Source organism: Akebia trifoliata, chromosome 3, assembly GCF_017979445.1.
Source record: "Akebia trifoliata isolate Shusen 1 chromosome 3, ASM1797944v1, whole genome shotgun sequence".
Lineage (NCBI taxonomy): Eukaryota > Viridiplantae > Streptophyta > Magnoliopsida > Ranunculales > Lardizabalaceae > Akebia > Akebia trifoliata.
The window spans coordinates 30,972,346-30,996,002 of record NC_141377.1 but is presented as its reverse complement, the minus strand read 5'-3'; the positions used below and the strand labels follow the sequence as shown (position 1 = coordinate 30,996,002).

General features: G+C 36.6%; 1 protein-coding gene across 1 annotated transcript; it reads left to right on the top strand.

Annotated features, from left to right (window-relative positions):
• The first annotated feature begins 7,384 nt into the window (after window positions 1–7,384).
• On the top strand, window positions 7,385–23,509 carry 5PTASE13 (Endonuclease/exonuclease/phosphatase family protein). Its single transcript, XM_086434356.1, has 11 exons — window positions 7,385–8,356; window positions 11,401–11,653; window positions 12,068–12,872; window positions 13,562–13,686; window positions 14,069–14,153; window positions 17,032–17,197; window positions 17,299–17,339; window positions 17,463–17,730; window positions 18,156–18,279; window positions 18,360–18,714; window positions 22,783–23,509. Exons 1-11 carry the CDS (start codon window positions 7,540–7,542, stop codon window positions 23,134–23,136), a joined length of 3,393 nt encoding a protein of 1,130 aa, XP_086290482.1. The 5' UTR covers window positions 7,385–7,539; the 3' UTR covers window positions 23,137–23,509.
• Window positions 23,510–23,657: the final 148 nt, after the last annotated feature.

Sequence of the window (23,657 nt, the reverse complement as noted above, 5' to 3'; positions counted from 1 at the left end):
TCATTCAATTTGTCGTGTCGTATGACATGGAGATGCATTCATGCATTTTACTTTTTTTACTTTCAAGAGCTTGATTAAATGCAGATGGTATATTCTTCGAGTACATCTTTGCTCTCTATCGGAAAAAAAAATTCTTGATTTCATGCACCACCATCTTAAGATATTCGATTTCATTGACCAATCAACACCATTATTTATTTCTTTCACTGAAATAATTTTCAGTCGACTCTACAATTTGAAGATGTTTGATTATATCATCATGAGCTGCTTCGTCTAAACTACTCATGTCATAACATGAGTTTCCCAAGTATTCATCAGACTGACTATCGTCATTATTTGTCAGCTCTGTTTTTTTATTTGATTCATCACTACTAATGACAATCAGAGATTTTCTACTAGACATCGTTAATAATGAGTTTTTTTGTATTAAAAAGAAAACATTATGAGTTGAGAGGTGGGATTCAAAGAATTGTATTCTAAAGATATATATAGGCAATCAAGTAATGTGAATGCGACTATTCACTAGATCTTTTGTAAATTATCATATCTTCAAACAAGTAAGTAGATATAATTGAGCACATAAGGTGACTTGCCATTTCATTAAAAAGTTAAAGTGGATGTGACTATTCACTGAAGGTTTTGTTACATAAAAAATCTATATTAATTAGAATCATGTTCGACGATTTTAATATTATTTAGTATCGAACTCGACGATAATTAAATTACCATTGAGTTCATAATATTATTTAGTATAAACTCGATGCTGTAACTAATTTGTGTTCAATTTTGCAATTTTGGTTCCAACACAATTTTTCATCAAAACGACAAACAAAACAAAATGAATTAAACATAAAATCTTTATAAACCATCTATTTACTTGGGTTTTGGCCTAGATCAATTATATTCATAAAAAATAAGTAAAAAAGAGTGTTAAAAACTCACCTCTTGTGTCGATTTTATCGTAGAGTAGGTTGGGAAGAACTTGAGGGAATGAGAGCAAGATCGTTCTATTATATGGATTTCTAAGACTTCATATCATCAAGAACCAAGGAAAGGGTAATTCCAACATTTCACATGTAAAAATGGTGAAAATGATCTTCAAAGATCATACCATTTAGAAAGAATTTTTTTTATTAAATGTCCTATTTAGCTAAGTCGAAAAACTTAGGGACTATTTAGACAGAAGTCCCTCCACGAGGGTTCTTTAAGTAATTTTTCCTTATAAAAATAGGAGTTGCTCAAGCACTAAATCATTGGGTGAAATAATACTTAAATAATGAACACCACTTTCTTTGATAGGTTTAGTTTCCTATTGGATTGAAATTAAAAAGGAATGAATAAACATCAAATATGACAATAGGACATCCATTGAGGGATAACAAAAATACCTTTCTTACCAAGTAAGGAAAGTTTCCTCTCCGTGCCACCTTATAAGATCCAAACTCATAATAGGATGTTGAGCATAAAATTTTTAATAAGACTGCAACTTGGGCGAGTTAGATGGTAAACCCAAGACGTAGAACCTTCAACCCGAGCTCAACTCAACCACCATCAAGCCTAAGCTCACTAACCCAAATTTGATCTTCTAAAATCGAGTTGAGCTTATATTAGCCATAGTTAGGTAATTTAGGGCATGTTGGATGAGTTAGCTATTGAATATCTTTAATTTAATCTAAATCAATTAACATATTTTATATCTTAAAAAAAATACAACACCAAAAAACCAAACCAAACCACTATCAAATAAAATCACATACAACTTTCAAATCCATCATTGAGACAATATCTATACAAACCATACTAAATCAAAGCCCACATTAATAATATCCAATTGTTCAAAAACCATAATAATAAGATAGAATCAAAAGATTAAACAAAAATATATATAATTATCATAAAAATATTTTTAAATTAGTATATAGGCATCAAGTTCGGGTTGATTCAAGTTGCTCGACCCTTCAACCCAAATTGAGGTCGGGTTGAGATATTCTAACCCAGGCTCACCCATCATTAAGGTTGAGCTCGTGCCAATCCGCCCAAGTTGTTGCCCTAATTTTGAATTACTTTCAAACAAACAAAAAATTAATAGAAAAATTATTTTTCACATATTGAATTTTACTTTTAACACCTTTGATCGAGCCCAAAAAGATTCTTTTTTTTTTTTTTTTTGAATATGAGTTTTTTCTTTCATCAAATCTAGAGGGTGTGTTGTTGGATTTACCAATGTGGTAATCCATGTGAATCCAATGACTCTTAGTAAGATTTGAAATCTTAAAAAGTTAGTTAGGCTAGCTTGACTCTTACAATAATGAAAATAAATTCAAAGAACACTGTAGACGCGTGATTTCGTCATTATGATGACTACATCTACAATGATTTGGAGTCGCCACCATTCAAGTTGGAAGTGGGTGTGAATGGTCACCCGGGGTACATTTTCCAAAAGATGAGATTTTTGGCATTTTAGTGACTCACAATGGATAAGGGGTAGTCAAACCTCAAGATTTGGGTAAGCGGCTCGGTTGAAGAAAAGGGAAGGTGTTAGGCACCCTTTCCTCCCCGCCACGTGGCGGTAACCTCAAATAACTCGATCATTTTTTATTTTTAAAAGAAGGTGAAAAAAATGTGCCACGTGGGTGCATATGTTCCCTAAGTAGGGATTCATTTTCGGCTTGATCATAGGGTCATTTCATTAATGGAAATGACCCTTATGAACCTTAGCCTTGGGGCCCAATCATCAAAAGGGGTAAAATAAAATAAAAGAAGGGGGTGTTAGAAGAGGGAAAGAGTAGAAGGTTAGAGAAAGAGAGGGGGTGTGCTTCAAACCCACCTTGTATCTTGTTTCTTCTTTTCTTCTTCTTGCTTGAGTCTTCTTGAGTCCTTAGTATAATATGAGAGTATGAGAATGGGAAGAAGTGATTAGAGAGAGTAGGGATTTCTTTTGTTTTAGTGAGACTTGTAGAGGATTTGTGTGAAAGAGTTGGTAAACTTGGTGAGAATTGATGATGGTTGTTAGTAGAGAGAGTGTTGGGGAGAAGTTTTGTAATGAGAAGTTGGGGGCCATTTTTGGGAAGAGGATGAGGGTATTTATAGATGTTTAGGAGTTATTTTAGGGATATAATGGGGTGAAGTGAAGAAAATGGGTAGAATGGTTATGAGTTTGAGAGAGAAGTGGGTGTTGTAATTTAGAGGAGATTGGAGGGTATTTAGGGAAGGGGGGTTAAATGGGTGAGTTTTGACCCAAATGGTTTGGATCCTACCCAACCCATTTGGGTGGAGTGTTTGGTGAGGTAAGTTTAAGATGGTGGTTGAGATTAAATGGTGTTTGGTTTAAGAGAATGGAGGATTTAAAGAGGTGGTTGATGATATTTTGGGAGGATGAAGGAGATGATGCCATGTGTTAAAGTGGGTGAAAATGAAGGGTTGGGATAGGTTGATGGGAGAGGTTGAGTGTTTGACTTGAGAGGATGGTGTAGGTTTAGGTTGTAGATGTAGGTTTTGTAGGGAATGATGAGGGTAGATTAGGGGAGGTATAGGTTAGGGGTGTGGGTAGATGTGTTTGATTTGAGAGAAAAGGTGATGGGTTGATGTGTGGGTAGATGGGATTTAAAGCAAATTAATGGGGTAGGTAGTTGGGTGAGGGAGGTGAGATGGGGTGATGACATGTGTCATCTTTTGATGATAAAAGAGTGATTGGTTGATGTGGGTTGTGGTTTATGGGTTAGGGTTGTGGGTTGGATAATGAATTGGATATGGTTAATGATTTGTGGGCTTTGTAGTGTTGGGCTTGGGTTTTAGAAATGGTTTTTACGAATACGGAGGCGGAGCGGTGATAGTAGAAGAGGGGTAGGCATCTCAAGTCTCACCTTTTTAATTTTTAATTAATTTTTTTAGATTTTTTATAATCATTAATTTGATCAAAAATGCCACGTGTTGGCGAATCGGGCTTTTTAGGCCCGTTGGTGAAATTTATCGAAAATTTGACGTTTTTTATTTTGGAAGCGGAGCGGTGAATGTTGGGAAAGCGTAAGGTTGGCCGAGTCCTTTTGGTGGCCTCCTAAACCATTGAGAGGTCTTAGGGGCCTCGGGTTGGTAAAAATGTCCATTTTCAATGAGTTGGGCCCTTAAGGCCCGTTGGCCCATTTATTTGGAAAATTGATATTTTTGGGCCCTTTCGAGAAGTGGCCCGTTCAAATTGAGGTGTCTACAAACACGATCCAAAATGGTATCCTGTTCCTATAGCAAGATGCGGTGTCTACATTGCTCTTTTTTGGTTGGAGTTTAAACAAATTGGGATGCGTGCCATGTTGAAAAACGCCTTGATTAGTCCAATTTGTTTTAAACACCTACCAAAAGATGCCATGTAGACAACATTCCTAGTCTATAGGAATGAGACACCGTTATGGATCTTGATTCTTGAGGTAATGAAAATGAATTGGAGGTTATTGTCGACATGGCATCGCTATTAATTTAGAAATCAACAAAATAATTGGTAGGCGAAAATCTGAATTTCTATGTTTTTTTAATATGGTACAGGAAAATGATTGTAATATTGTATAATGCAATACATTGAGTCATGTAAGATTAATATAAGATTAAAATATTTAAAGGATTTGTTAAATATAGAGTTTACCTATGATTAGGATTTGCTTATTATTTTCTATATAAATCATATTGAGTTCTTATAATCAATTGGAAAAATATTTCCTTTAGTAACTTTGTAAGATCTTAAGTCTTAATAAGGTCATTTTACCAAATGTATAACTACATTGGCAATCCAACACCGCAACCCTCTAATTTCAGGGAAAAACTTAGACTAAAAAAAAAAATTCAAAATTTTATTTGTTTTTGGGTTTCATACAAGGTTTTGAAAATGGATGGCTACCAAACTTCCACAGAACTCCCAAATTTAAAATTAAAATTTAACGGTGAAAAGTGACTTTTTTTTTCTTTCAAAATTCATATAATTTTGTCCTCTACAACCTTGTGGCATTGGTTTATGTATTTGGATGTCACAAGGTGTGGTCAACGACCCTTAGTAAGAGTTGAAATCTTACTAAGTTAGTAAGGCTAGTCGTATTCTAATCAACAATCTAAGAGAATTAAAGTTAATCCCATTCTTCTTTCAGGTCATCGAATGACATGTGCTCTCTTGATCATTATTATTGGGTTTGTTTTTGGGAATTAAGCTATTTGGGCCTCTTAGTACACTCGACTAATCCTTGAGGCACATGCAGTCTTATCCCCCCAAATACACCAAGTAATTTACGAGGTAAATCTTTGAATGTAGCCTAAATTCAAACTTGAATTATTAATAAATGAGAGTTTCTGTTTAATTGATTATTTTAAAAGGATCAAATTCCCAAACTAAAATAACATGCATTAAGTTCCCAAAAAATTGTATAGAAAAAGAATGACATGATGCTAACATTCCCCTTAAACATTAGAGAATTTAATATATGTAGAGTGGTGAACCATGAATTCAACAAATCAAATTGACCAACCAAATAACATAGATTCAAACTCATTAATTAAAGGAAAACACATCAAACAAAAAGTTGAGATATCAAGGATTTCCAAGAAAAATGCATTGCAAATAAAATTATACTATCCCCGAGAAGTTTAGTATTAATCTTTAAGAAATCTTAATTTTTCTCTTATCTCAACCATCCATTACAGTCCGACTTTGAAGCCGCTAGCTCACTTCAAAATTTTGAAAGAACCCTCTACGTTACAAGACATGTTTTAAAGGGTTTGAAGTGGCTAACATTTTGAATACTTCCTTAGAAATGCCACATGTAATCCAAAGGAAAGGGTTTCTTTGAAATTTTGAATTGACATGGCTACTTCAAAGTTTTTTCTCATTTGTTGTGGGTTAGACTTGAAAATTCCATAAATAAAGTTCATATTTGCAAAAATTAAACCTCCATATGAGTTCATGTGTGGGAAGGGACTGCACGTGCCCATATGATTAATAGGGCTCCTCATGAAGGATAAGTCGAGTGATCGAACCCCACGAAACAATGAATCCCTCGTGGGTCCATTTGACTCTCGACCTCAAACCAATTGCTAGTAGGTCTTTCCAAGAGGGCGAAGTGTGTGACCGTGAGATTAGTCTCATCTAAAGGGTGGGGGATACGCAGGCAAGAAAGAAAAAAAAAATTTGCTTCTAAGAGCTCCTCATACCTCGATTTTTCAAAAAAAAAAAAAAAAAATAGTAGTGCACATTGGATTGGATAAATCCGAGAACCGAACCAATCCGAAGCTTTTGGATTGGATTGGTTCAGATTGAACACACTCACGGTTCGGGTACAGATCAAAAGAAAAAAAATTCGGTTGCTTTGGTTCAGTTCCGGATTGGACATAATAGAACCGAACCAATCCGAAATCCAAAGCAAATTTATATCTAATATTAATAAATAAATATATATATTAAAAATAGATGCAAAATGGGTTAGTGTCACTATTTTTAATTATTTAAAAACAGAACTTTCGTTTTGTATTTCTCTCTTCTTCTTCCAGTTAGAAGAAGCTGAAAACCTAGCAACTGTCATCGTTTGTCTCTCTCACTCACCTCACCTCGCCACTTCTTCAAAAAACAAAGAGGTAACTCTTTCTCTCTCTCTCAACTGTGTTACGAAGAGGTAACAGTGACACTAACTCATTTTGCATTTGTGGATGCAAAACCAAATGTAAATCTTATGATGTCTAGATTTAATATTCATTAGTTGCTTTTCATCACACATATTGCTAGCATTATCCTTGAAGGCTGAATTTATTCTTGGTTGCTTTTCATCACATATAAAATGGATTTTATTCTTACAATTGGGTTTCAGATGTCAGGTTTGATATCACGTGTTTCTTCTTTTTATAGAAATCTCTCTAGGCATGAATTTATTTCTAACACTATGGGGATGCTTTGGGTTTTCAATTTAAATTTTACTTAATGAAGGTGGGGATAGTCAATTGGATACTTTGATTTGGTATCCCAACTAACTAGGGCAAGATTCAGGCCATCAAAAAAGAGAACTTCAAGAATAACCAATTCACATATAGCCTAGAAAAATAGAGTTGCTTCTACTATAAAATTTCCCAATAAGTATCAGAACCGAGAACTAATCCAAACCAAGATTGGATTGTATTGGTTCAGTTCTATAGGGTAATTGGATTGGTTTGATTTCAAATTTGTAGAACCGATCATATTTGGTTTGATTTCAATTTTACCAAAATCCAAACCAATCCAAACCATGTGCACCCCTATGATAATAGTTAGAGCTCCATCATCACTACACGTGGCTCTTTTTCAATCCAAGACATCTTTAAGAAGATGTATAAAAGAGAACAAAAACTATTTAGAAACTAACCTCCTCCTGTCTCAAGAAATTCAAACATTTGCTGTCCGTAAGCTCTCAATAAACCCCGCCACTCTCTACGGAACCCACAACCCAGTTTTTGTTCTTCTCTTCCTTCATTGAGATTCAAAAGAAAATTTATACTTCTTCTTCTTATGGTTCTGGTTCTGAAGATTTGTACGGACAATCAATGGAGGAAGAGATTGAAGACATCGATGGAGACGTATTGGCAGCACTAAGCATTGTCCCTCCACATCGTAAAATCCATTCTTATAGTCAACAATTAGGCGAAAGAGGAGGAACAAGAACCCATAAACGCAACACCGTAAGAAAACACAGCCTCGACGAAGATCGAATCCCTAAGAACATTGATAGATTTTACGATTCTTCCGACGATGATGAATTCTACCATCCATCGGCTAGTGTTGGTAGCACTTACAGCACTAGTAAACGACACGAGTACATAACCCAACAATTTTTGGAATTGGAGCGAATTGAGTCTCGTGGATTCGATGATCAGCAACGACGATTTCTTCCCGATTTCGTCGCTAGTGGTGGAGGTAAAGGGATCTTTAAGGTTCCACTTCGTGCCGCTACACATCCAGGGCGTCCACCGGGGCTTGAATTAAGGCCTCACCCGCATCGGGAGACGCAGATCGGGTCGTTCTTGAGAAACATTGTTTGTACGGAGAGTCAATTATGGGCTGGGATGGAATCTGGGGTGAGATTTTGGAATTTTTCGGATGCGTATATGGCGGGTTGTGGAATTGGAGGGAAAGTGAGGAGAGGAGATGAGGATGCAGCGCCCTTTTATGAGTCAGCTCGTACTTCGCCCACAATGTGTTTGATTGTCGATGTGGGGAATAGATTGATTTGGAGTGGGCATAAGGATGGTAAGATTAGGTCATGGAAGATGGATCAATCTTTGGATGAGAATCCTTTTAGGGAAGGTTTGACGTGGCATGGGCACCGCGGTCCCACTATTTCGATGGCAATGACTTCTTATGGTATTTATCGGCTTAGTTTTAATAGAATTTCCTTATTATTAAGTAGTTTTTCATTGAAGTTCTTATTTATATATAGATGGAAGTGTTCCGACACCCTAAAGAGAATCAAACATTTTTCAAGATAGGGGTTAGAAGTTTTGGAATGGGCTGATTTTTGTTGAGGATTATCTTTATGGTGAAGAGATCATCCTCACCAAAAATCAACTCATTCCAAAACTTCTAACCCTAGTTTACAAGTTGAAGAATCGTGGACCATCCAATCTTTGTAAACCACTTTTGATGGTGTTAGAAGTTTCAGAATGGGCTGGTTTTTGGTGAGGATGATCTCCTTGTCATAGAGATCATCCTTACAAAAATCAGCCCATTCCGAAACTTCTAACCCATACATTGAAAAAAATGTTTGGTACAATGTTTGGCTCTCTTTAGGGGCCTCCGAATGCCAAACATTTTTTCAATGTATGGGTTAGAAGTTTCGGATTTTCTGTGAGGATGACATCTATGATGAGATCACCCTCACCAAAAATCAGCCCATTCTGAAACTTCTAACCACTATTTTAAAAAATGTTTGGCTCCTTTTAGGGCCTCCAAACGCTTCCCATATATATATAGGGTGGCGTTCGGAGGCCCTAAATAGAGAGCCAAACATTTTTTTTTCAATGTATGGGTTAGAAGTTTCGGAATGAGCTGATTTTTTGTGAGGATGATCTCTACGACAAGGAAATCATCCTCATAAAAGTCAGCCCATTTCAAAACTTCTAACCCTAGTTTACAAGTTGAAGAATCGTGGACCGTCCGATTTTTGTAAATCACTTTTGATGGGGTTAGAAGTTTTGGAATGGGCTGATTTTTGGTGAAGATGATTTCCTCGTTATAGAGATCATCCGCACAAAAAATCAACCTATTCTAAAACCTCTAACCACCCATACATTGAAAAAATGTTTGGCTCTCTTTAGGGCCTTTGAACGCCACCCTATGTATATATATAGGGGAGTGCTCGGTAGACAATCTTGGGAGGACAACGGTGGGAGACAAAAGTTATCTTATATGGCTTAAAAGTTTTGGATTGGGCTGACTTTTTGTGAGGATAATCTCTATAGTGAGGAGATCATCCTCATAAAAATCAGCCCAATTTGAAACTTCTAACCCCATTAAAAGTGATTTACAAAGTTGAAGAATTGTGGACCGCCAATTTGTATTGTTAATTTGTAAATCACTTTTGAAGGGATTAGAAGTTTCACATTGGGCTGTTTTTTAGTGAGGATGATCTCCTTTCCATAGAGATCATCCTCACAAAAAATTAGCCCAATCCGAAACTTTTAAGCCATATAGGACAAATCTTGTCTCCCAACGTTGTCCCCCCTAAGATTGTCTATTGAACGCTCTATATATATATAGATATAATGCTTTCATGAATGCTATACATTCTAACATGATCATTGGCATAAACAATTGTCCTATCAAATATGTTTTTGATCTTATTGTTTTACTAGAGTTTGTCTCTACAACACGGACATCCTCTTTTGGGTTAAAGGGGTAAGAGAGGAAAGATGGTAAAGTTAGAGGGTATTATTGAAAGGGGGGTGGGGGGAGGAGAACAATAATCGTGTATGATAGAAAGGAATCTAATGGGTTTTTGCTTTTGGATTGTGTGTCTTCCTTTTTCTGTTCTTTTTTTTTATTAGTAAGATTAGGAAATTATGGGCTTGAGTATCATGGCATTTATAGAATAAGCAAAGAGGGAGAATTTAAATTCAAACCAAGCAAATGATTTGGACTCCCTAAAATGTAATTAATTTGCATTGATGGTATTAAATGTTGTTATTGTAGTATGTGTAGGTGAACTCAAAGTTGTTCTATATTGGGATAACATTGATAAATATCATACTAAATTACTATAATTTATAATTTCCTCTATGCACCACATTGCATTCTTCATAATGACCCAAATTACAATAGTACTTCATTTTAAAACCATGCTTACATTAAAAGAATATCTTTGGTAGGAGTAGTCCAAATCATAAGTAATTGGATCATTGACACACTACTGATGTGTGCAACTGCTTGATTGTCACAATACAATTTCATAGGACCACAATTGGGGACCTAGTTCGTACATTAAATAGTTGAGCCATAAAACTCATAAGAAAAAGGACTACTAGATCTATTGGCAACACTTTGTTTCGTACTTCTCTATGTTACTAGGTTACCTCAAACAAAAGTGTAGTATCTGGTAGTAGATCCCCTTCTGACTGAGATCTTACCCAATCTAAATCAGAATATGCTTTCAACAAGTAAATGACCATGTCCTTGTATATGATATCTTTACCAAGTTTCCACTTAAGATATCACAAGACACGAAGGACAACCTCCATATTTGAAGCGTGAGGATTCTGCATGAATCAACTATCTTAATGAGTGTGATATCATGCCTAGTGATTGTCAAGTGTATAAGCTTGTCTAAAGTTTTCTTTACCTCTCTAGGTCATCAACAAGCTCTCTTGATCCACCACATGTTCACTCATAAGATCCATGGGTGAAACAATTGGTTTTACTCCCAATAAGTGGCATTAACCCAGAACCCAAAAATATTCATATATATTATTATCTTGTTACTTTTAACTCTAAATACATCTGCCTGCACAATATTTTGAACATTTATGTGCTTGAACAGATGTAGTTTTCACTTAGAAATTTGTGTCCCCCCTCAAGAGACCTCAAAACTGTGCTGGTGGTTGGCACAACATGCCATAAAGACGGTATTTTTCAGAATACTTTGGCACAGTATCGTTTTTGGATGTCTAATCATGTGCAAGCTTAACAGGCCTGTATTTATTGCAATGAAATACTACTACTTCCATTTTATTTCCTTTTCCTGCTGCATTTCTAGAACATAGTTTGAAGCTTTTATCAGATTAAATGAAGTAAAAGGTCTATCTCTTGCAAGACTATTCTCTTTTTATTTTACACATCATATTGCAGCCTCTTGTGTGTCAAATATTTATGTTCATCCTCTGTTTCTGATTTTGTGGTACTTTTAAATTCAGGTGATCTATGGTCTGGTTCAGATGGTGGTGTAATTAAGGTCTGGCCTTGTGAAGCCATAGAAAAATCTATTTCTTTACCGGCTGAGGAAAGACATATAGCTACTTTATTTGTGGAAAGGTCATACGTAGACCTTAAGAGTCAAGTCACTGTAAATGGTATTTGCTCCATATCTGCTTCAGATGTAAAGTATTTGTTATCTGATAATTCTAGATCAAAGGTCTGGAGTGCTGGGTGCCTATCTTTTGCATTGTGGTATGTCTTAACTTGACCAATGGTCCTCTTTAAGGTTAATAAAGTTAAATGCTGCTACTTACTATAATATAACATAGACACATCTCCTCTGGAACCTTGTGACACGAAAATCTTGTGTCAGTTCATGAGTTTTAGCAACATCGGGCAACTAAAATAGATATCCTTTTTTCTAAGATATCTAATTTCTTGACTGAATGTAATTAAAGTTTTACTCTTTCTCCAATTAATTGCAAGACATTGCAATATTTTGAATAATGTTATGAGTATTTGTGAGGGGGCATAAGGGCATTGATGAGAAAAAGTTTCTGTTTTCTTACTGAAGGGGGTTTCTTTTCAAATGAATTAAGCCACCTCGTTTGTTTGTTTGTTTGTTCTTTTTTTCTTTTCTTTTTTGACTTCGGTTTTATTCCACAGGGATGCTCGTACAAGGGAACTTTTGAAAGTATTTAATGTAGATGGACAGGTAGAGAATCGTGTCGATGTTTCATCAGTGCAGGATCCATCTATAGAAGATGAGATGAAAATAAAATTTGTTTCTACATCAAAGAAGGAGAAGTCTCAAGGCTCCTTCTTGCAACGTTCACGTAATGCTCTGATGGGAGCAGCTGATGCTGTCCGCCGAGTTGCAGCTAAGGGATCTTACACAGATGATAATCGGAGAACTGAAGCACTGATGATAACAACAGATGGAATGATTTGGACTGGATGTGCAAACGGATTACTTGTGCAATGGGATGGAAATGGGAACCGATTACAAGACTTCAACCACCATTCTTTTGCCGTTCAATGTTTTTGTACTTTTGGGGCTCGGATCTGGGTAGGTTATGTGAGTGGCACCATTCAGGTACTCGATCTCGAAGGTAATCTGCTAGGGGAATGGGTTGCTCATGATAGTCCGGTTATAAAAATGGGTTTTGGTGCCGGTTACGTTTTTACATTGGCTAATCATGGTGGTATTCGTGGATGGAACATTATATCTCCGGGCCCTCTTGACAATATATTGCGATCAGAATTGGCCAGCAAAGAATTGCTGTATAAAAAGCTAGAAAATTTGAAGATATTGGCAGGCACTTGGAATGTTGGGCAAGGAAGAGCTTCTCATGACTCACTCATTTTGTGGCTTGGTTCTGCAGCATCAGATGTTGGCATTGTTGTTGTTGGGTTGCAGGAAGTGGAAATGGGTGCAGGTTTTCTTGCTATGTCTGCAGCACGAGAAACTGTAAGATTTCTTAGTGCTTTTTTGTTGCTGTTGTTGTTGTTATTGTTGACTGTGATTGTGATTGTGATTGTAGAAGATCAAATTAGGGTTTAGAGCAGGAGAGAAGAAGAAAAGAATGGAGAAAGTGGGAGGAGTCGAACTTTGCTCCTGCCCTAGGAGTCGTGGCACTTCCACATTAATGAATAAAAGAGGAAATTACATATATGCCCCCTCACATATATTAATAACATCTAACACTGATCATGCAAGAAATTGTATTCATTTAACGTAAAAGACTTCCTGAAGAAGCTAAAATGCAGCTTGACTGATCCATGCATGGATTTTTATTTTTTCATTATTTTTAGGTATAAGGGCGAAGACGCATTTTGATCCCAAATCTGTGGTATTGCCACTCATAGATTTTACCAACTTACCAAGTTGGCACACTCAAAGAAATAAATACAATTTGGGTCTTCTTAAATATATTAAATGCGATAATGTTTTGGAAAGCTACTTTGGGCAAAATATCATTGAATTTCCAAAAAAACCCTTATGTGGACAGGTGCTTTCAACCTTGTTATCCAATCATGGGATTGTCACTATTTTTCCCTTATTGTAGATGTCATTGATCTGAAAACTTCTGTTCATGTTTTTTTTCTCATTCTTCTTTCTGGCGTTTGTTTCATTTAAAATTGTTTAACTGATTGTAGGTGGGACTTGAGGGGAGTTCTATTGGGCAGTGGTGGCTGGATACGATAGGGAAAACATTAGATGATGGGAAAACATTTGAACGTGCAGGTTCAAGGCAGCTTGCCGGCTTGCTAATAGCTGTATGGTAAGCATTTAGTCAACCATTTTTCTTGAGCTGCACTTCAAAACTCTTCAGAGTATTGCTGGGATTTCTTTACATGTGGAGGCTGACATGGAAAATCTAGATGGTTCATCACTCCTTCCAATAGATGACCCTAAAGATTGGCTACGTGGATGGCTCCCTTGTCCAGGCCATGTACATATCCTAAGCATTTATGTTGGGGAGAGGACTAGGATGATTTTGGTTTCCTTCCAATTTTCTGGAAATTAAAGCCACTGATATATTATGAACCTTAAGTTTTCTTTTTGTTTTATAAGTCATCTAATTTCCTTTCCTCGATCTTCTTAGGGTTTCTGTCCTTGTCAAGGAACTATATCTGATATTAAGAACTACTAATTTTTACCAGGATTAGAAAAGATCTCAAACCATACGTTGGGGATGTTGATGCAGCAGCAGTAGCATGTGGTTTAGGGCGTGCAATTGGTAATAAGGTATATTTCCTTCAAATTCTAGTTTGCCTTTGTCATTCATGAAGGTTGATAACCAGGTCATTTTTTTTCTTCTTTGTTATTTAAGAACACAAGAATAAAGTAACAAAAAGACTCCTCATAGATTTCTCGACCCTTTTAAAAGGAATGTTGGGATAACAAGATTACATGTACTGTTTTTAAGCTTCAATTGTAGTTCTTCCTTACAATACCTTAATCCGATATACTATTTGTGGTACTGCTAAATAATTATGATTTGATGAGATGCTACCCCAAATTTTTGGTATAAGTCTTCAATTATGATGATGAGAAGCCAAGTGAAACTCGACATATTGTTTTGTAGAATGCTCAGTATCATTATACTCATTGGCCTTATTTTGATTCTCATCTATGGGGTTTGTAGCAGGAATCTGTTCATCCATTCAATTCTCTAAATCTCTTAGGAAAGTCTATTACCTGACAGGTTGAGCTATCTTGAGTGTGCCTTAGCTCAAGATGATTGAGTTCTTCACAGTTGCATGACACCGAAGTGTTAAATTTCAATATCGATGTTTATCTTGACCTCACAAGAAAGGGAAATTTTCAACTTCGTGTGGAAATAATGCATTTAGGGAGATGATGGAAATATTGTGGAAATGGATAATGGAGAAAACAAAATTATAGAGAAATTATAGGAAATGGTAAAACAAGAATGAAAACATACTCTCAAGTCTTAATCTATCAGCATCAAACCATTATAAGAAGGCATTTAGAGTGATGAATAAGTGTCTATGGTTTTTTTGTTACATAGTGGCTCTACCTAAGGGTTTGGAAAACCAATAATAGCTACAAGGCATGTAGAGTGATGAGTAAGTGTCTATGGTTTTTTTGTTACATAGTGGCTCCACCTAAGGGTTTGGAAAACCAAAATAGCTACAATTATACATGAAAATGATCATAATCATGTTAAATACAGGTACCCCTGAAACTACAGACTTACTTTTCCCTTGTAACCCAACACTCGATTGTCTTTCACCTAACTTGTAAACGCAACCTCTTTTCTTACCCTCTCATTTTATTCTATATTCTGGCCTTCTATGAGCCTTTGGTTGTGTAGTCTCACTTATTGTAATTGCACAAACAATTAACCTTTAAGCTCATGCATCTTTATCTATTTTTAAAATTTTAATAAACAAAATCCTAATATTTTCAATCACCTAGAATGTAAACAATAATTTCTTTACCCCAAATGCTTAATTTTTTTTAAGAAACAATAGTGTCTAGATAGATTTTTTAAGCTTGAAAAGTTCAATTTCTCTAATTTTTTGCAATTCTAAGGAAATTATTGCAATGCATATTTCAATGAAGACCAATTACAGTCCCACAGAAGAATTATTCAAGTTGAAGGTTCGATAAGAGTGAGAGGAAGACCCAAAACAATGTTGATGAAGATAGTGAAAGCAAATATGAACACTCTCTCAATAATAGAAGTCGTGGCTCTAGACATAATGGAATGGAGGAAAATGATTTGTTTAGTCAACCTTAAATCTTTGGGATAAGGCTTTGATGTGATGATGATGATAATAGGAAATACATTATCAAGAAATTGCAAATGGTCAGAACTTCTACATCAACCGAACTCTAAATGAGAAAGCAAAGGTATGCCAATTCCAAAAGAGGTCTAAAGGTCTTACACCGACTACAAAACAAGGTGAACAAATCCCAAATTAAGTAAAGAAAGATTCCCAAACTTCTCTGGCCACATCTCAATAGGGTAAGAGATGATTTACAAAGTCTCTATTGGCCTTACACGTGAAACAAAAAAATTAACAATTATCTTTCAAATGTTTATCAAATCATTGGTCATCGGGTGTTTTTTCCAAAGAAGTTGTTGAATAAACAAAGCCAAAAAAATCATAGCTACCAAAAGAATCTAAGTGGAATAAAACAAATATACCTGAGATATATTATTATAATTCCATGAACATAATTGCTCGTCTCCTATTAAAGGAGAGGAGGAATTGCTAATTTTAATAAGAAAAAAAGTTTGCCAGAAGATCAATCTCCCAGTCATTCAAATGTCTTAAAGCCAAAATTCCAAGATAAATACTCCCCATTCCATTTCATGAAATCATGAATAGGGTATTATAGTTTATGAGGAAGTGTGAAATGTATTGGAACTTAGGTCTTGAGAGGGACATCACCACTAATCCCCCCAAAACCAAACTCTATCTTTTGCCAATCTTGAATCTTAGGCCTTTAAAATCCAGAGTATGTATCAAGATGCCCTCCAAACATTGCACCAATGAGCGGACTGTATGTTGTTTGCATATGCATCAGGAGATGATGAACAGACACGGCATCCTGTTTGCACATGTTACAAAAACTAGGCATAGACATCCCAGGATGGGTTCGGCTTATCCATTGTGAGCATTTTCTCTCAAATTGCCAGCCAGACAAAGAAAGATACTTTGGAAGGACCTTGGGGCCCTACACTTGGGTATATCAAAATGGAGATGATAATCGATGCATGTTTTCCAGCTCATGGTAAAAGGATCTGACCGAGAAAATTCCACTCAAGAGCCTTCCCAATTCCACCTATCCTTTTCACCGGAGAGCGAAACCGCATGGGAACTAAAATCAATCGTACTTGAGACCAACTCAAGCTCCCAATCATTGAAATCCCTTCCATTGATATTGTAGGAACTCTTGTGGCTAGTCTCCCTACCTGTCACCTTATTTCCTGTCTCAAGCAGTACTGATTGTAGGCATGCAATTCTTTTTCCTGCGCTTAATGGCAAGTTTACTTTAACGCTATACTTTTGATGCATATGATTGACATGGCCAAAGGTATCATAGTTTTCATGCATATGATTGACATGGACAAAGGTGTTGCAAACAGGGAGGTGTAGGTTTGAGAATGAGAGTCTTTGATCGGATAATGTGCTTTGTGAATTGTCACCTTGCTGCACATTTAGAAGCAGTCAATCGCCGCAATGCTGACTTTGATCATATTTATCGAACAATGATCTTCAACAGGCCATCTAACCTACTCAATGCTGCAGCTGGTATGGTTTCGTATTTATCTTTATCTTTCTCTCTTGCCTGCTTTATTTTATTTTTGGCTGGTTGGTTCTTACTTTCTTGCCATTGGTCGTCTTTTTTTCAGCTGGTGTCTCATCAGCTGTTCAAATGCTTCGTAGTACAAACGTAAGTATTTCTATGAATGGATATTATAAGTGATCTGAATCTTCAATGTTATTTTCTATTGTTCTGTGATCTTAGTTTCTTTTCTGGTTAGAGTTTGCAAGTAAAATGTTGTTTCTTTTACAGGCAATTGGCAGCCACTCTGAAGATGGGAGGCCTGAGTTATCTGAAGCAGACATGGTCATATTTCTCGGTGATTTCAATTATCGGCTTCACGGCATTTCTTATGATGAAGCAAGGGATTTTGTTTCACAAAGATGCTTTGATTGGCTCAGAGAAAGGGATCAGCTCAGAGCAGAAATGAAATCTGGGAAAGTCTTCCAAGGGATGCGGGAAGGAATCATAACTTTTCCTCCCACATACAAGTTTGAAAGGCACCAAGCAGGTTTAGGAGGTCTGATTTTAACTGAGACATTTGAGTTTTTGGAATAACTGTTTTGGCATTCTGATATAGAATCAAATCCTGGTATAGGTCTCTAATTTTTGAACTAGACAAGCATCTGATTCTTTTAGAGAATCCATCAAAGGGATGACATGACCATGGCTTAAAATATCGGAATGTATCGGTATCGGACAAGTCTGTTACGAAACATTTGATGTTTCGGGAATGTATTGGAGATGTATCAGCCGATACTGTATTTGTTTTTTCATTAACCGAAACATTCAATTGATATGATATTTTAAACCTTGGACATAACTGCAATTTCTAGTATTTCTTGTCAAAGGGATGGCATGACATGTCATTCTTAGTGTTTGTTGGGCTTAAGGTTTTTCCCCACTACCATTGAAAGCTAATCATGTGTATCAATCCTTTTGTAGGATATGACTCAAGTGAGAAGAAGCGCATTCCTGCATGGTGCGACAGAATAATATATCGTGATAGCCGTTCTGCTTCACTATCAGAGTGCAGTTTGCAATGCCCTGTGGTCTCTTCAATTTTGCAGTAAGATTCTTTGTGGGGTTGTTTTCTGGTCAACTATTTGCATTTTCTGCTGTCATATAACTTGGCATATCCATTATCAGGTACGAGGCTTGCATGGATGTGACTGACAGTGATCACAAACCTGTTCGGTGTATATTCAATGTTGATATTGCCCACATAGACAAGTCCATAAGGAGACAAGAGTTTGGAGAAATTATTGGATCTAATGAGAAAATCAGGTCTCTCATTGAAGAATTACATGATGTTCCAGAAACTATGATTAGCACGAACAACATAATCCTTCAAAACCAAAGCAGATGCATTCTACAAATCACTAACAAATCTGCGAAAGACCAAGCTCTGTTTGAAACCTTTTGTGAAGGTCAGTCTACCATCAAGGACGATGGTCAAGCACATGAGCAACATGTTTCCTTTGGTTTTCCCCGTTGGCTTGAGGTAACATCCCATTCTTTCAGATAAATGTGAATGCTTTTTCATTTCAGCTCATGGGTTTTGTTTCTGTGTTATTTATGGCATGCATATTTAAGAAAGATTATATTGCCACACCAACTTTGCTAATACCACCCCAATTCATATGTAAATCACCAAAGAACTAGCACGCATCTTGGGGTGGCATTAGCAAAAGTTTGTGTGGCAATAGAAGCTCTCATATTTAAATACTCTGTTTAGTGTCATGATAATCTTTGCTTGAGTATTGCAATGTGTAGGATAAACTCTAAAGCCCGACCACTAATTTTAAAACCCTAGCTCCTTTGAAAATATGACCAATCTTAGTTATGATAGACATGAAGAAATGCATCTCTTGAAAGAAGAGGATGAACCCTGCCCTTGGGGAGGGGATCCCTTCTATTATCTTAAAACTAAACAAGAGTCTCCATTGGATAGAACGCAGATCGAAATACCATCCAGAGTGCAAGGCAAAACTGTATGTATGCTGGTCAGTCCGGTGTAGGCCGTGATAGTTTTCCCAAAACTATTTGGGCAGTGTAACGCCAAAATGTGCAATGTCGGTACTGTCGGATAATTATTCTATTTCATACTGAGCTCAATCTTTAGAAAGGGGTATTAAAACTTGAAACTGGAGAGTGAAACAAAGTCAAATTTCACTTTTCCACAATTACTGCATAAACTAGAAAGATAATCAAGAGATGATAGTTTTCCCAAAACTATTTGGGCAGTGTGTAACGCCAAAATGTGCAATGTCGTACTGTCGGATAATTATTCTATTTCATACTGAGCTCAATCTTTAGAATGGGGTATTAAAACTTGAAACTGGAGAGTGAAACAAAGTAAATTTCACTTTTCCACAATTACTGCATAAACTAGAAAGATAATCAAAGAGAGTGGATGTTAACATCAGTTTATCTCTCAAGCATTGCACTTGCTGGAGAAAAGCAATTAATGGCTGTATGGATCTCCACAAACATTGAAGAGGTGGACGGTATGTAAGGACAGTATACAGTAATAACTCTCATGTCCTTTGTCTTCTTTGGACGGCCATAGTTGATAGTGGGCTTTGGATATGGTCAGGTTGTAATGGCATCTGCAGCTATGAAGACGAGTGTAAGAATAGACCAAATGTGCATCAAGGTGAAGAGGGGCAGGTTGAAGAATCAGAGAGTTGTGGATATTGTAGAGAATGGTAGGGAATGGGTGAGTTCCACATGGTTGCTTATGAAAGGATGGTCATAGCTGGAGTTCTTGATGGAAGGTCAAAATCCAGTTCATAAACCTTATAGAGTAAATCAGTGGTATTTTAAAGGATCAAGAAGGGCAAATGCTGCAAAAATGTCAAAGGGATATACCTAAGAATTTTTTAATCTGCAGAAAGAGGTGGGAACCAGCCTGTAGTGTTTCCTGAAAGCACGGATGCTGATGTGTGGAAATCAACTCTCCATGGTTATGAAACATACTGTTTCAAGCCACTTGAAAAGGGATGCATTGAAACGTGAATGGTAATGGAGAAGGCACACAATCATTAGACCAAGAGAGGATGATTATATTAGGCGCTTTCAAAGTGGGTGTTCTCAATGTCAGAATTTTGAAAGTGCTATGATTGACGTTGAAAGCTTTGGTAGATGGAGAGCTATTCTATGCTAAGGGTCTATGGAAGAGGTAATATGGATAGAAGTTGAAGAAGAAATTTCTCTTTTATGAAACTCCCAATTAGTTTACCAATTAATTTTGATGGGTGTCAAAAGGATAGCTTTTATTTCCAACAATAGAACCGATTTCAAATATTTCATGTTCATTAAAGATCAGTAGGATCCATGACCAATTTGCCTCCATAAGTGAAACAAAAGACATCTAATATCAATCCATGTTTACAGTTCAATCCTAGTACAGTTATTAACTGAAACATTGGAGTTCAATCAGTCACTTTATTATATTTTGAAGCTTGTGGCAGTGAGGAGAAGAAGATGAGGAAAATCACAATGAGATATTGCTCCTACAAGATTCAAATATTGATGTGAACCCCACATGCAAGACGAAAAGTAAACATATGGCAGTTGAAGAATTGAAAAGTCTAGGGAGGGACCTTTAGTGCTTTTGCTATGAAATTGGTAGCTGTCAGAAGAAAGGGGCATTTTGAGTTGATCAATGGCTTAAGTTTTTTTATCTTGGAATGTTAAGAGGGTTGGTGGGAAAAGATGAGTAGAATGGTAGTAAAACAAATGATTAGATTAAAGACATTATATAAAGGGAGAGAATTCCCTATTTTGGGATGAATTGGACGATGTCACGAGTTGATGGGGTCTCTCATGGTGTCTAGGTGGGGATTTCAATACCATCCGATTTTTTGTGAAAGAAAGGGAGGAGGATCTATAGTGATAAAAAGCATGAAATATTTTTTAGACTTCTTGAACTGTAATTTGTTGTTGGATATTTCTCTTGGGGGTTGATCTTTCATGTGGTAATAGCCAAGAGCTTACAGTCTGAGAAGTTTTAAAACAAGTTTTTTTTCTCCTTGGTCCCTACCCTTTTAAGATTACAAAGAAGAACCTCGAAGGGGAACATCTGCAAGCGCTAGAAACTATAATGAAGAAGAACACAAAAGTAATTTTTTGCTCCTAGTTTTCCCCTACTGTTTTAAGCCCATATTCGGACGTGGTGTCTATGAAGGATAATAGGATCCAATTCTGAGAAGATCACTGGTATGGTATCTCTCCGCTTAAAGTGGTTTTCTTACCTTCACTCTAATTGTTACAAGAAGATTCTACCCATTAAAAAATTTCATGGTTCGGCCTGGTGGCAAGATATCTTGGGACTTTGGACTCGAAAGGAACTTCAATGATTGGGATATCATATCCATTACTAGCCTTATTAGTTGTTTGGCCGGAGTTTCAGTCTCTCCTCTGGAGAATGATTATTGGGTATGGCTATGGAGTTGGGATGGCATTTTCTCCATCACATCATTCTATCAATCATGGGCTCTTGCGCCTACATCAATATTTCTAGCTACATATATTTGGGGCATTAAAATTCCATCTAAGGTGGGTTTTTTCATCGGATCGACTGCTTTCGATGGGATATTGAACTATTGATCATGATTGTTCTAGAAGAGTCTTATTATTGTAGACTGTTGTTCCATATGCCTGGCTGGGCAATTGGTTAGTCATCTTTTGATCCATGTTTCCTGGACCGGTTTTCCCAACATCGGCCTTCGTATTATTTTCCCCTTAAGTTGGAAGTGATCAACATTCACTTATAGAGAAAGGATATTGTGGTTATCAATCGTGTTTGCCTTCTTTTTTTGTTGGGGCATTTGTTTGCAATAGCAAGGTATTCGAGGGAAAGATACATTATGTGTGCTAGGCCATCAATTATTTGTACTCATGTAGCCCACCCTGACTAGGAACCGCTCTCCTGATGGAAAAGTTTTCTGCCATAAGTTCTGGATCAGAACCTACTGATACTTGGCACTGAGCCATAAAGTAGCCTTGAAATCTTAGTTTTATACAATTTTGTTGTGCTACCATGGCTCACCAGTCACCGCAAAGCTAGGTTATATAGCCCATCACCTCACACTTGCTTTAAGAGCTGAATGATGTTCTCTAGATGAACTATTACCATGTGGAAACATGGCTACCCCAACCGATTCACTCTTAAACATCTTGACCTAGTGATTCCAAATAGTTTCTCCTTAAACCACTTATCGATAGGTAGGAGAGGAAAGACTAAAGAAGGACAAAAGTATAAGAGAGAATTAAGATCTTAAAGAGAGTGCAGTGACCCATACGTGAATTCTGGTTAGATTAGATGTCAAAAAGCAAATCAGAGCAACACCCTTGCACATATAAGAATCATCATCATTGTTCTCACATGTTACTAATTGTAAATTATTAATGTTGTCTTACAAATTGTTATCTTTTATTGAAAAAAGGACTATAAATTGTCATTGTTTTCTTACGAACCAGAGATCATAATGTGATCTCAATCTCCTTTTTCTAATTGTATTTTTTTGTAAGCATGCTTGATTAGTTTGCTGATAATGTGGTACAGGTCATTCCAGCAACTGGTGTAATCAAGCCCGGCCAAATTGCTGAAGTCTCTGTGAAACATGAGGAGTTCCATACCCTAGAAGAATTTGTGGACGGAATTCCACAAAACTGGTGGTGCGAAGACACGAGAGACAAGGAAGTGATATTAGCGTTGAACATTCGTGGCAGTATCTCTACTGCAACAAGAAGCCACCGAATAAGTGTGCGTCATTGCTTCTCATCCAAGAGCTTACAAATTGACTCCAGATCCAACAATTCTAGAAGAATCCAAGCAACCTCCCTTAATCGTTCTGATCTTCAACACCTCAATAGTTCTGATGTGTCTGACAACCTACGCTACTTTCATAGTCCATGATGGGGGAAATACTGTAAAGATGGGTAAAAGAAAAGAAAAGAAAACCTTGCATTAGTTTGGGGAAGGCCGAGGAGGTAAATCACTCTCCTCTCAGGCATCTTGATGTAAATACGTTTGGGGCCTGGTTAATTTTTTTGTGCAGATTTGATTTGATTCTTTTACGATCATTTTTAGATGTTGTGGCACGAATTCGTTGCGCAACCAATTCTTTAAGCTAAAGTTTTTCAAGCCCAGCTCTTTGTAATGGCTTTGAATGCAAGCAAAGGCTCATTCAATTTTGTATAAAAAAAAAACAATACAGCAAGCGGCAGAGGGAATGTTTGATCCCTTTATTAAATTTAAAAAAAAAATATTCAGTGGTGTTTTATTACTAGCTGTGGGTGCTTGTTTTCATCTGCAAACAGGAAGAAGACAACATGGAACACAGTTTACAACTACAATTAATTTCTTCTATATGTTTGATTAAATGCTATAGAGAGGATTTTCCTTGACACTCAAAGCCATTCACTCAATCATTACAA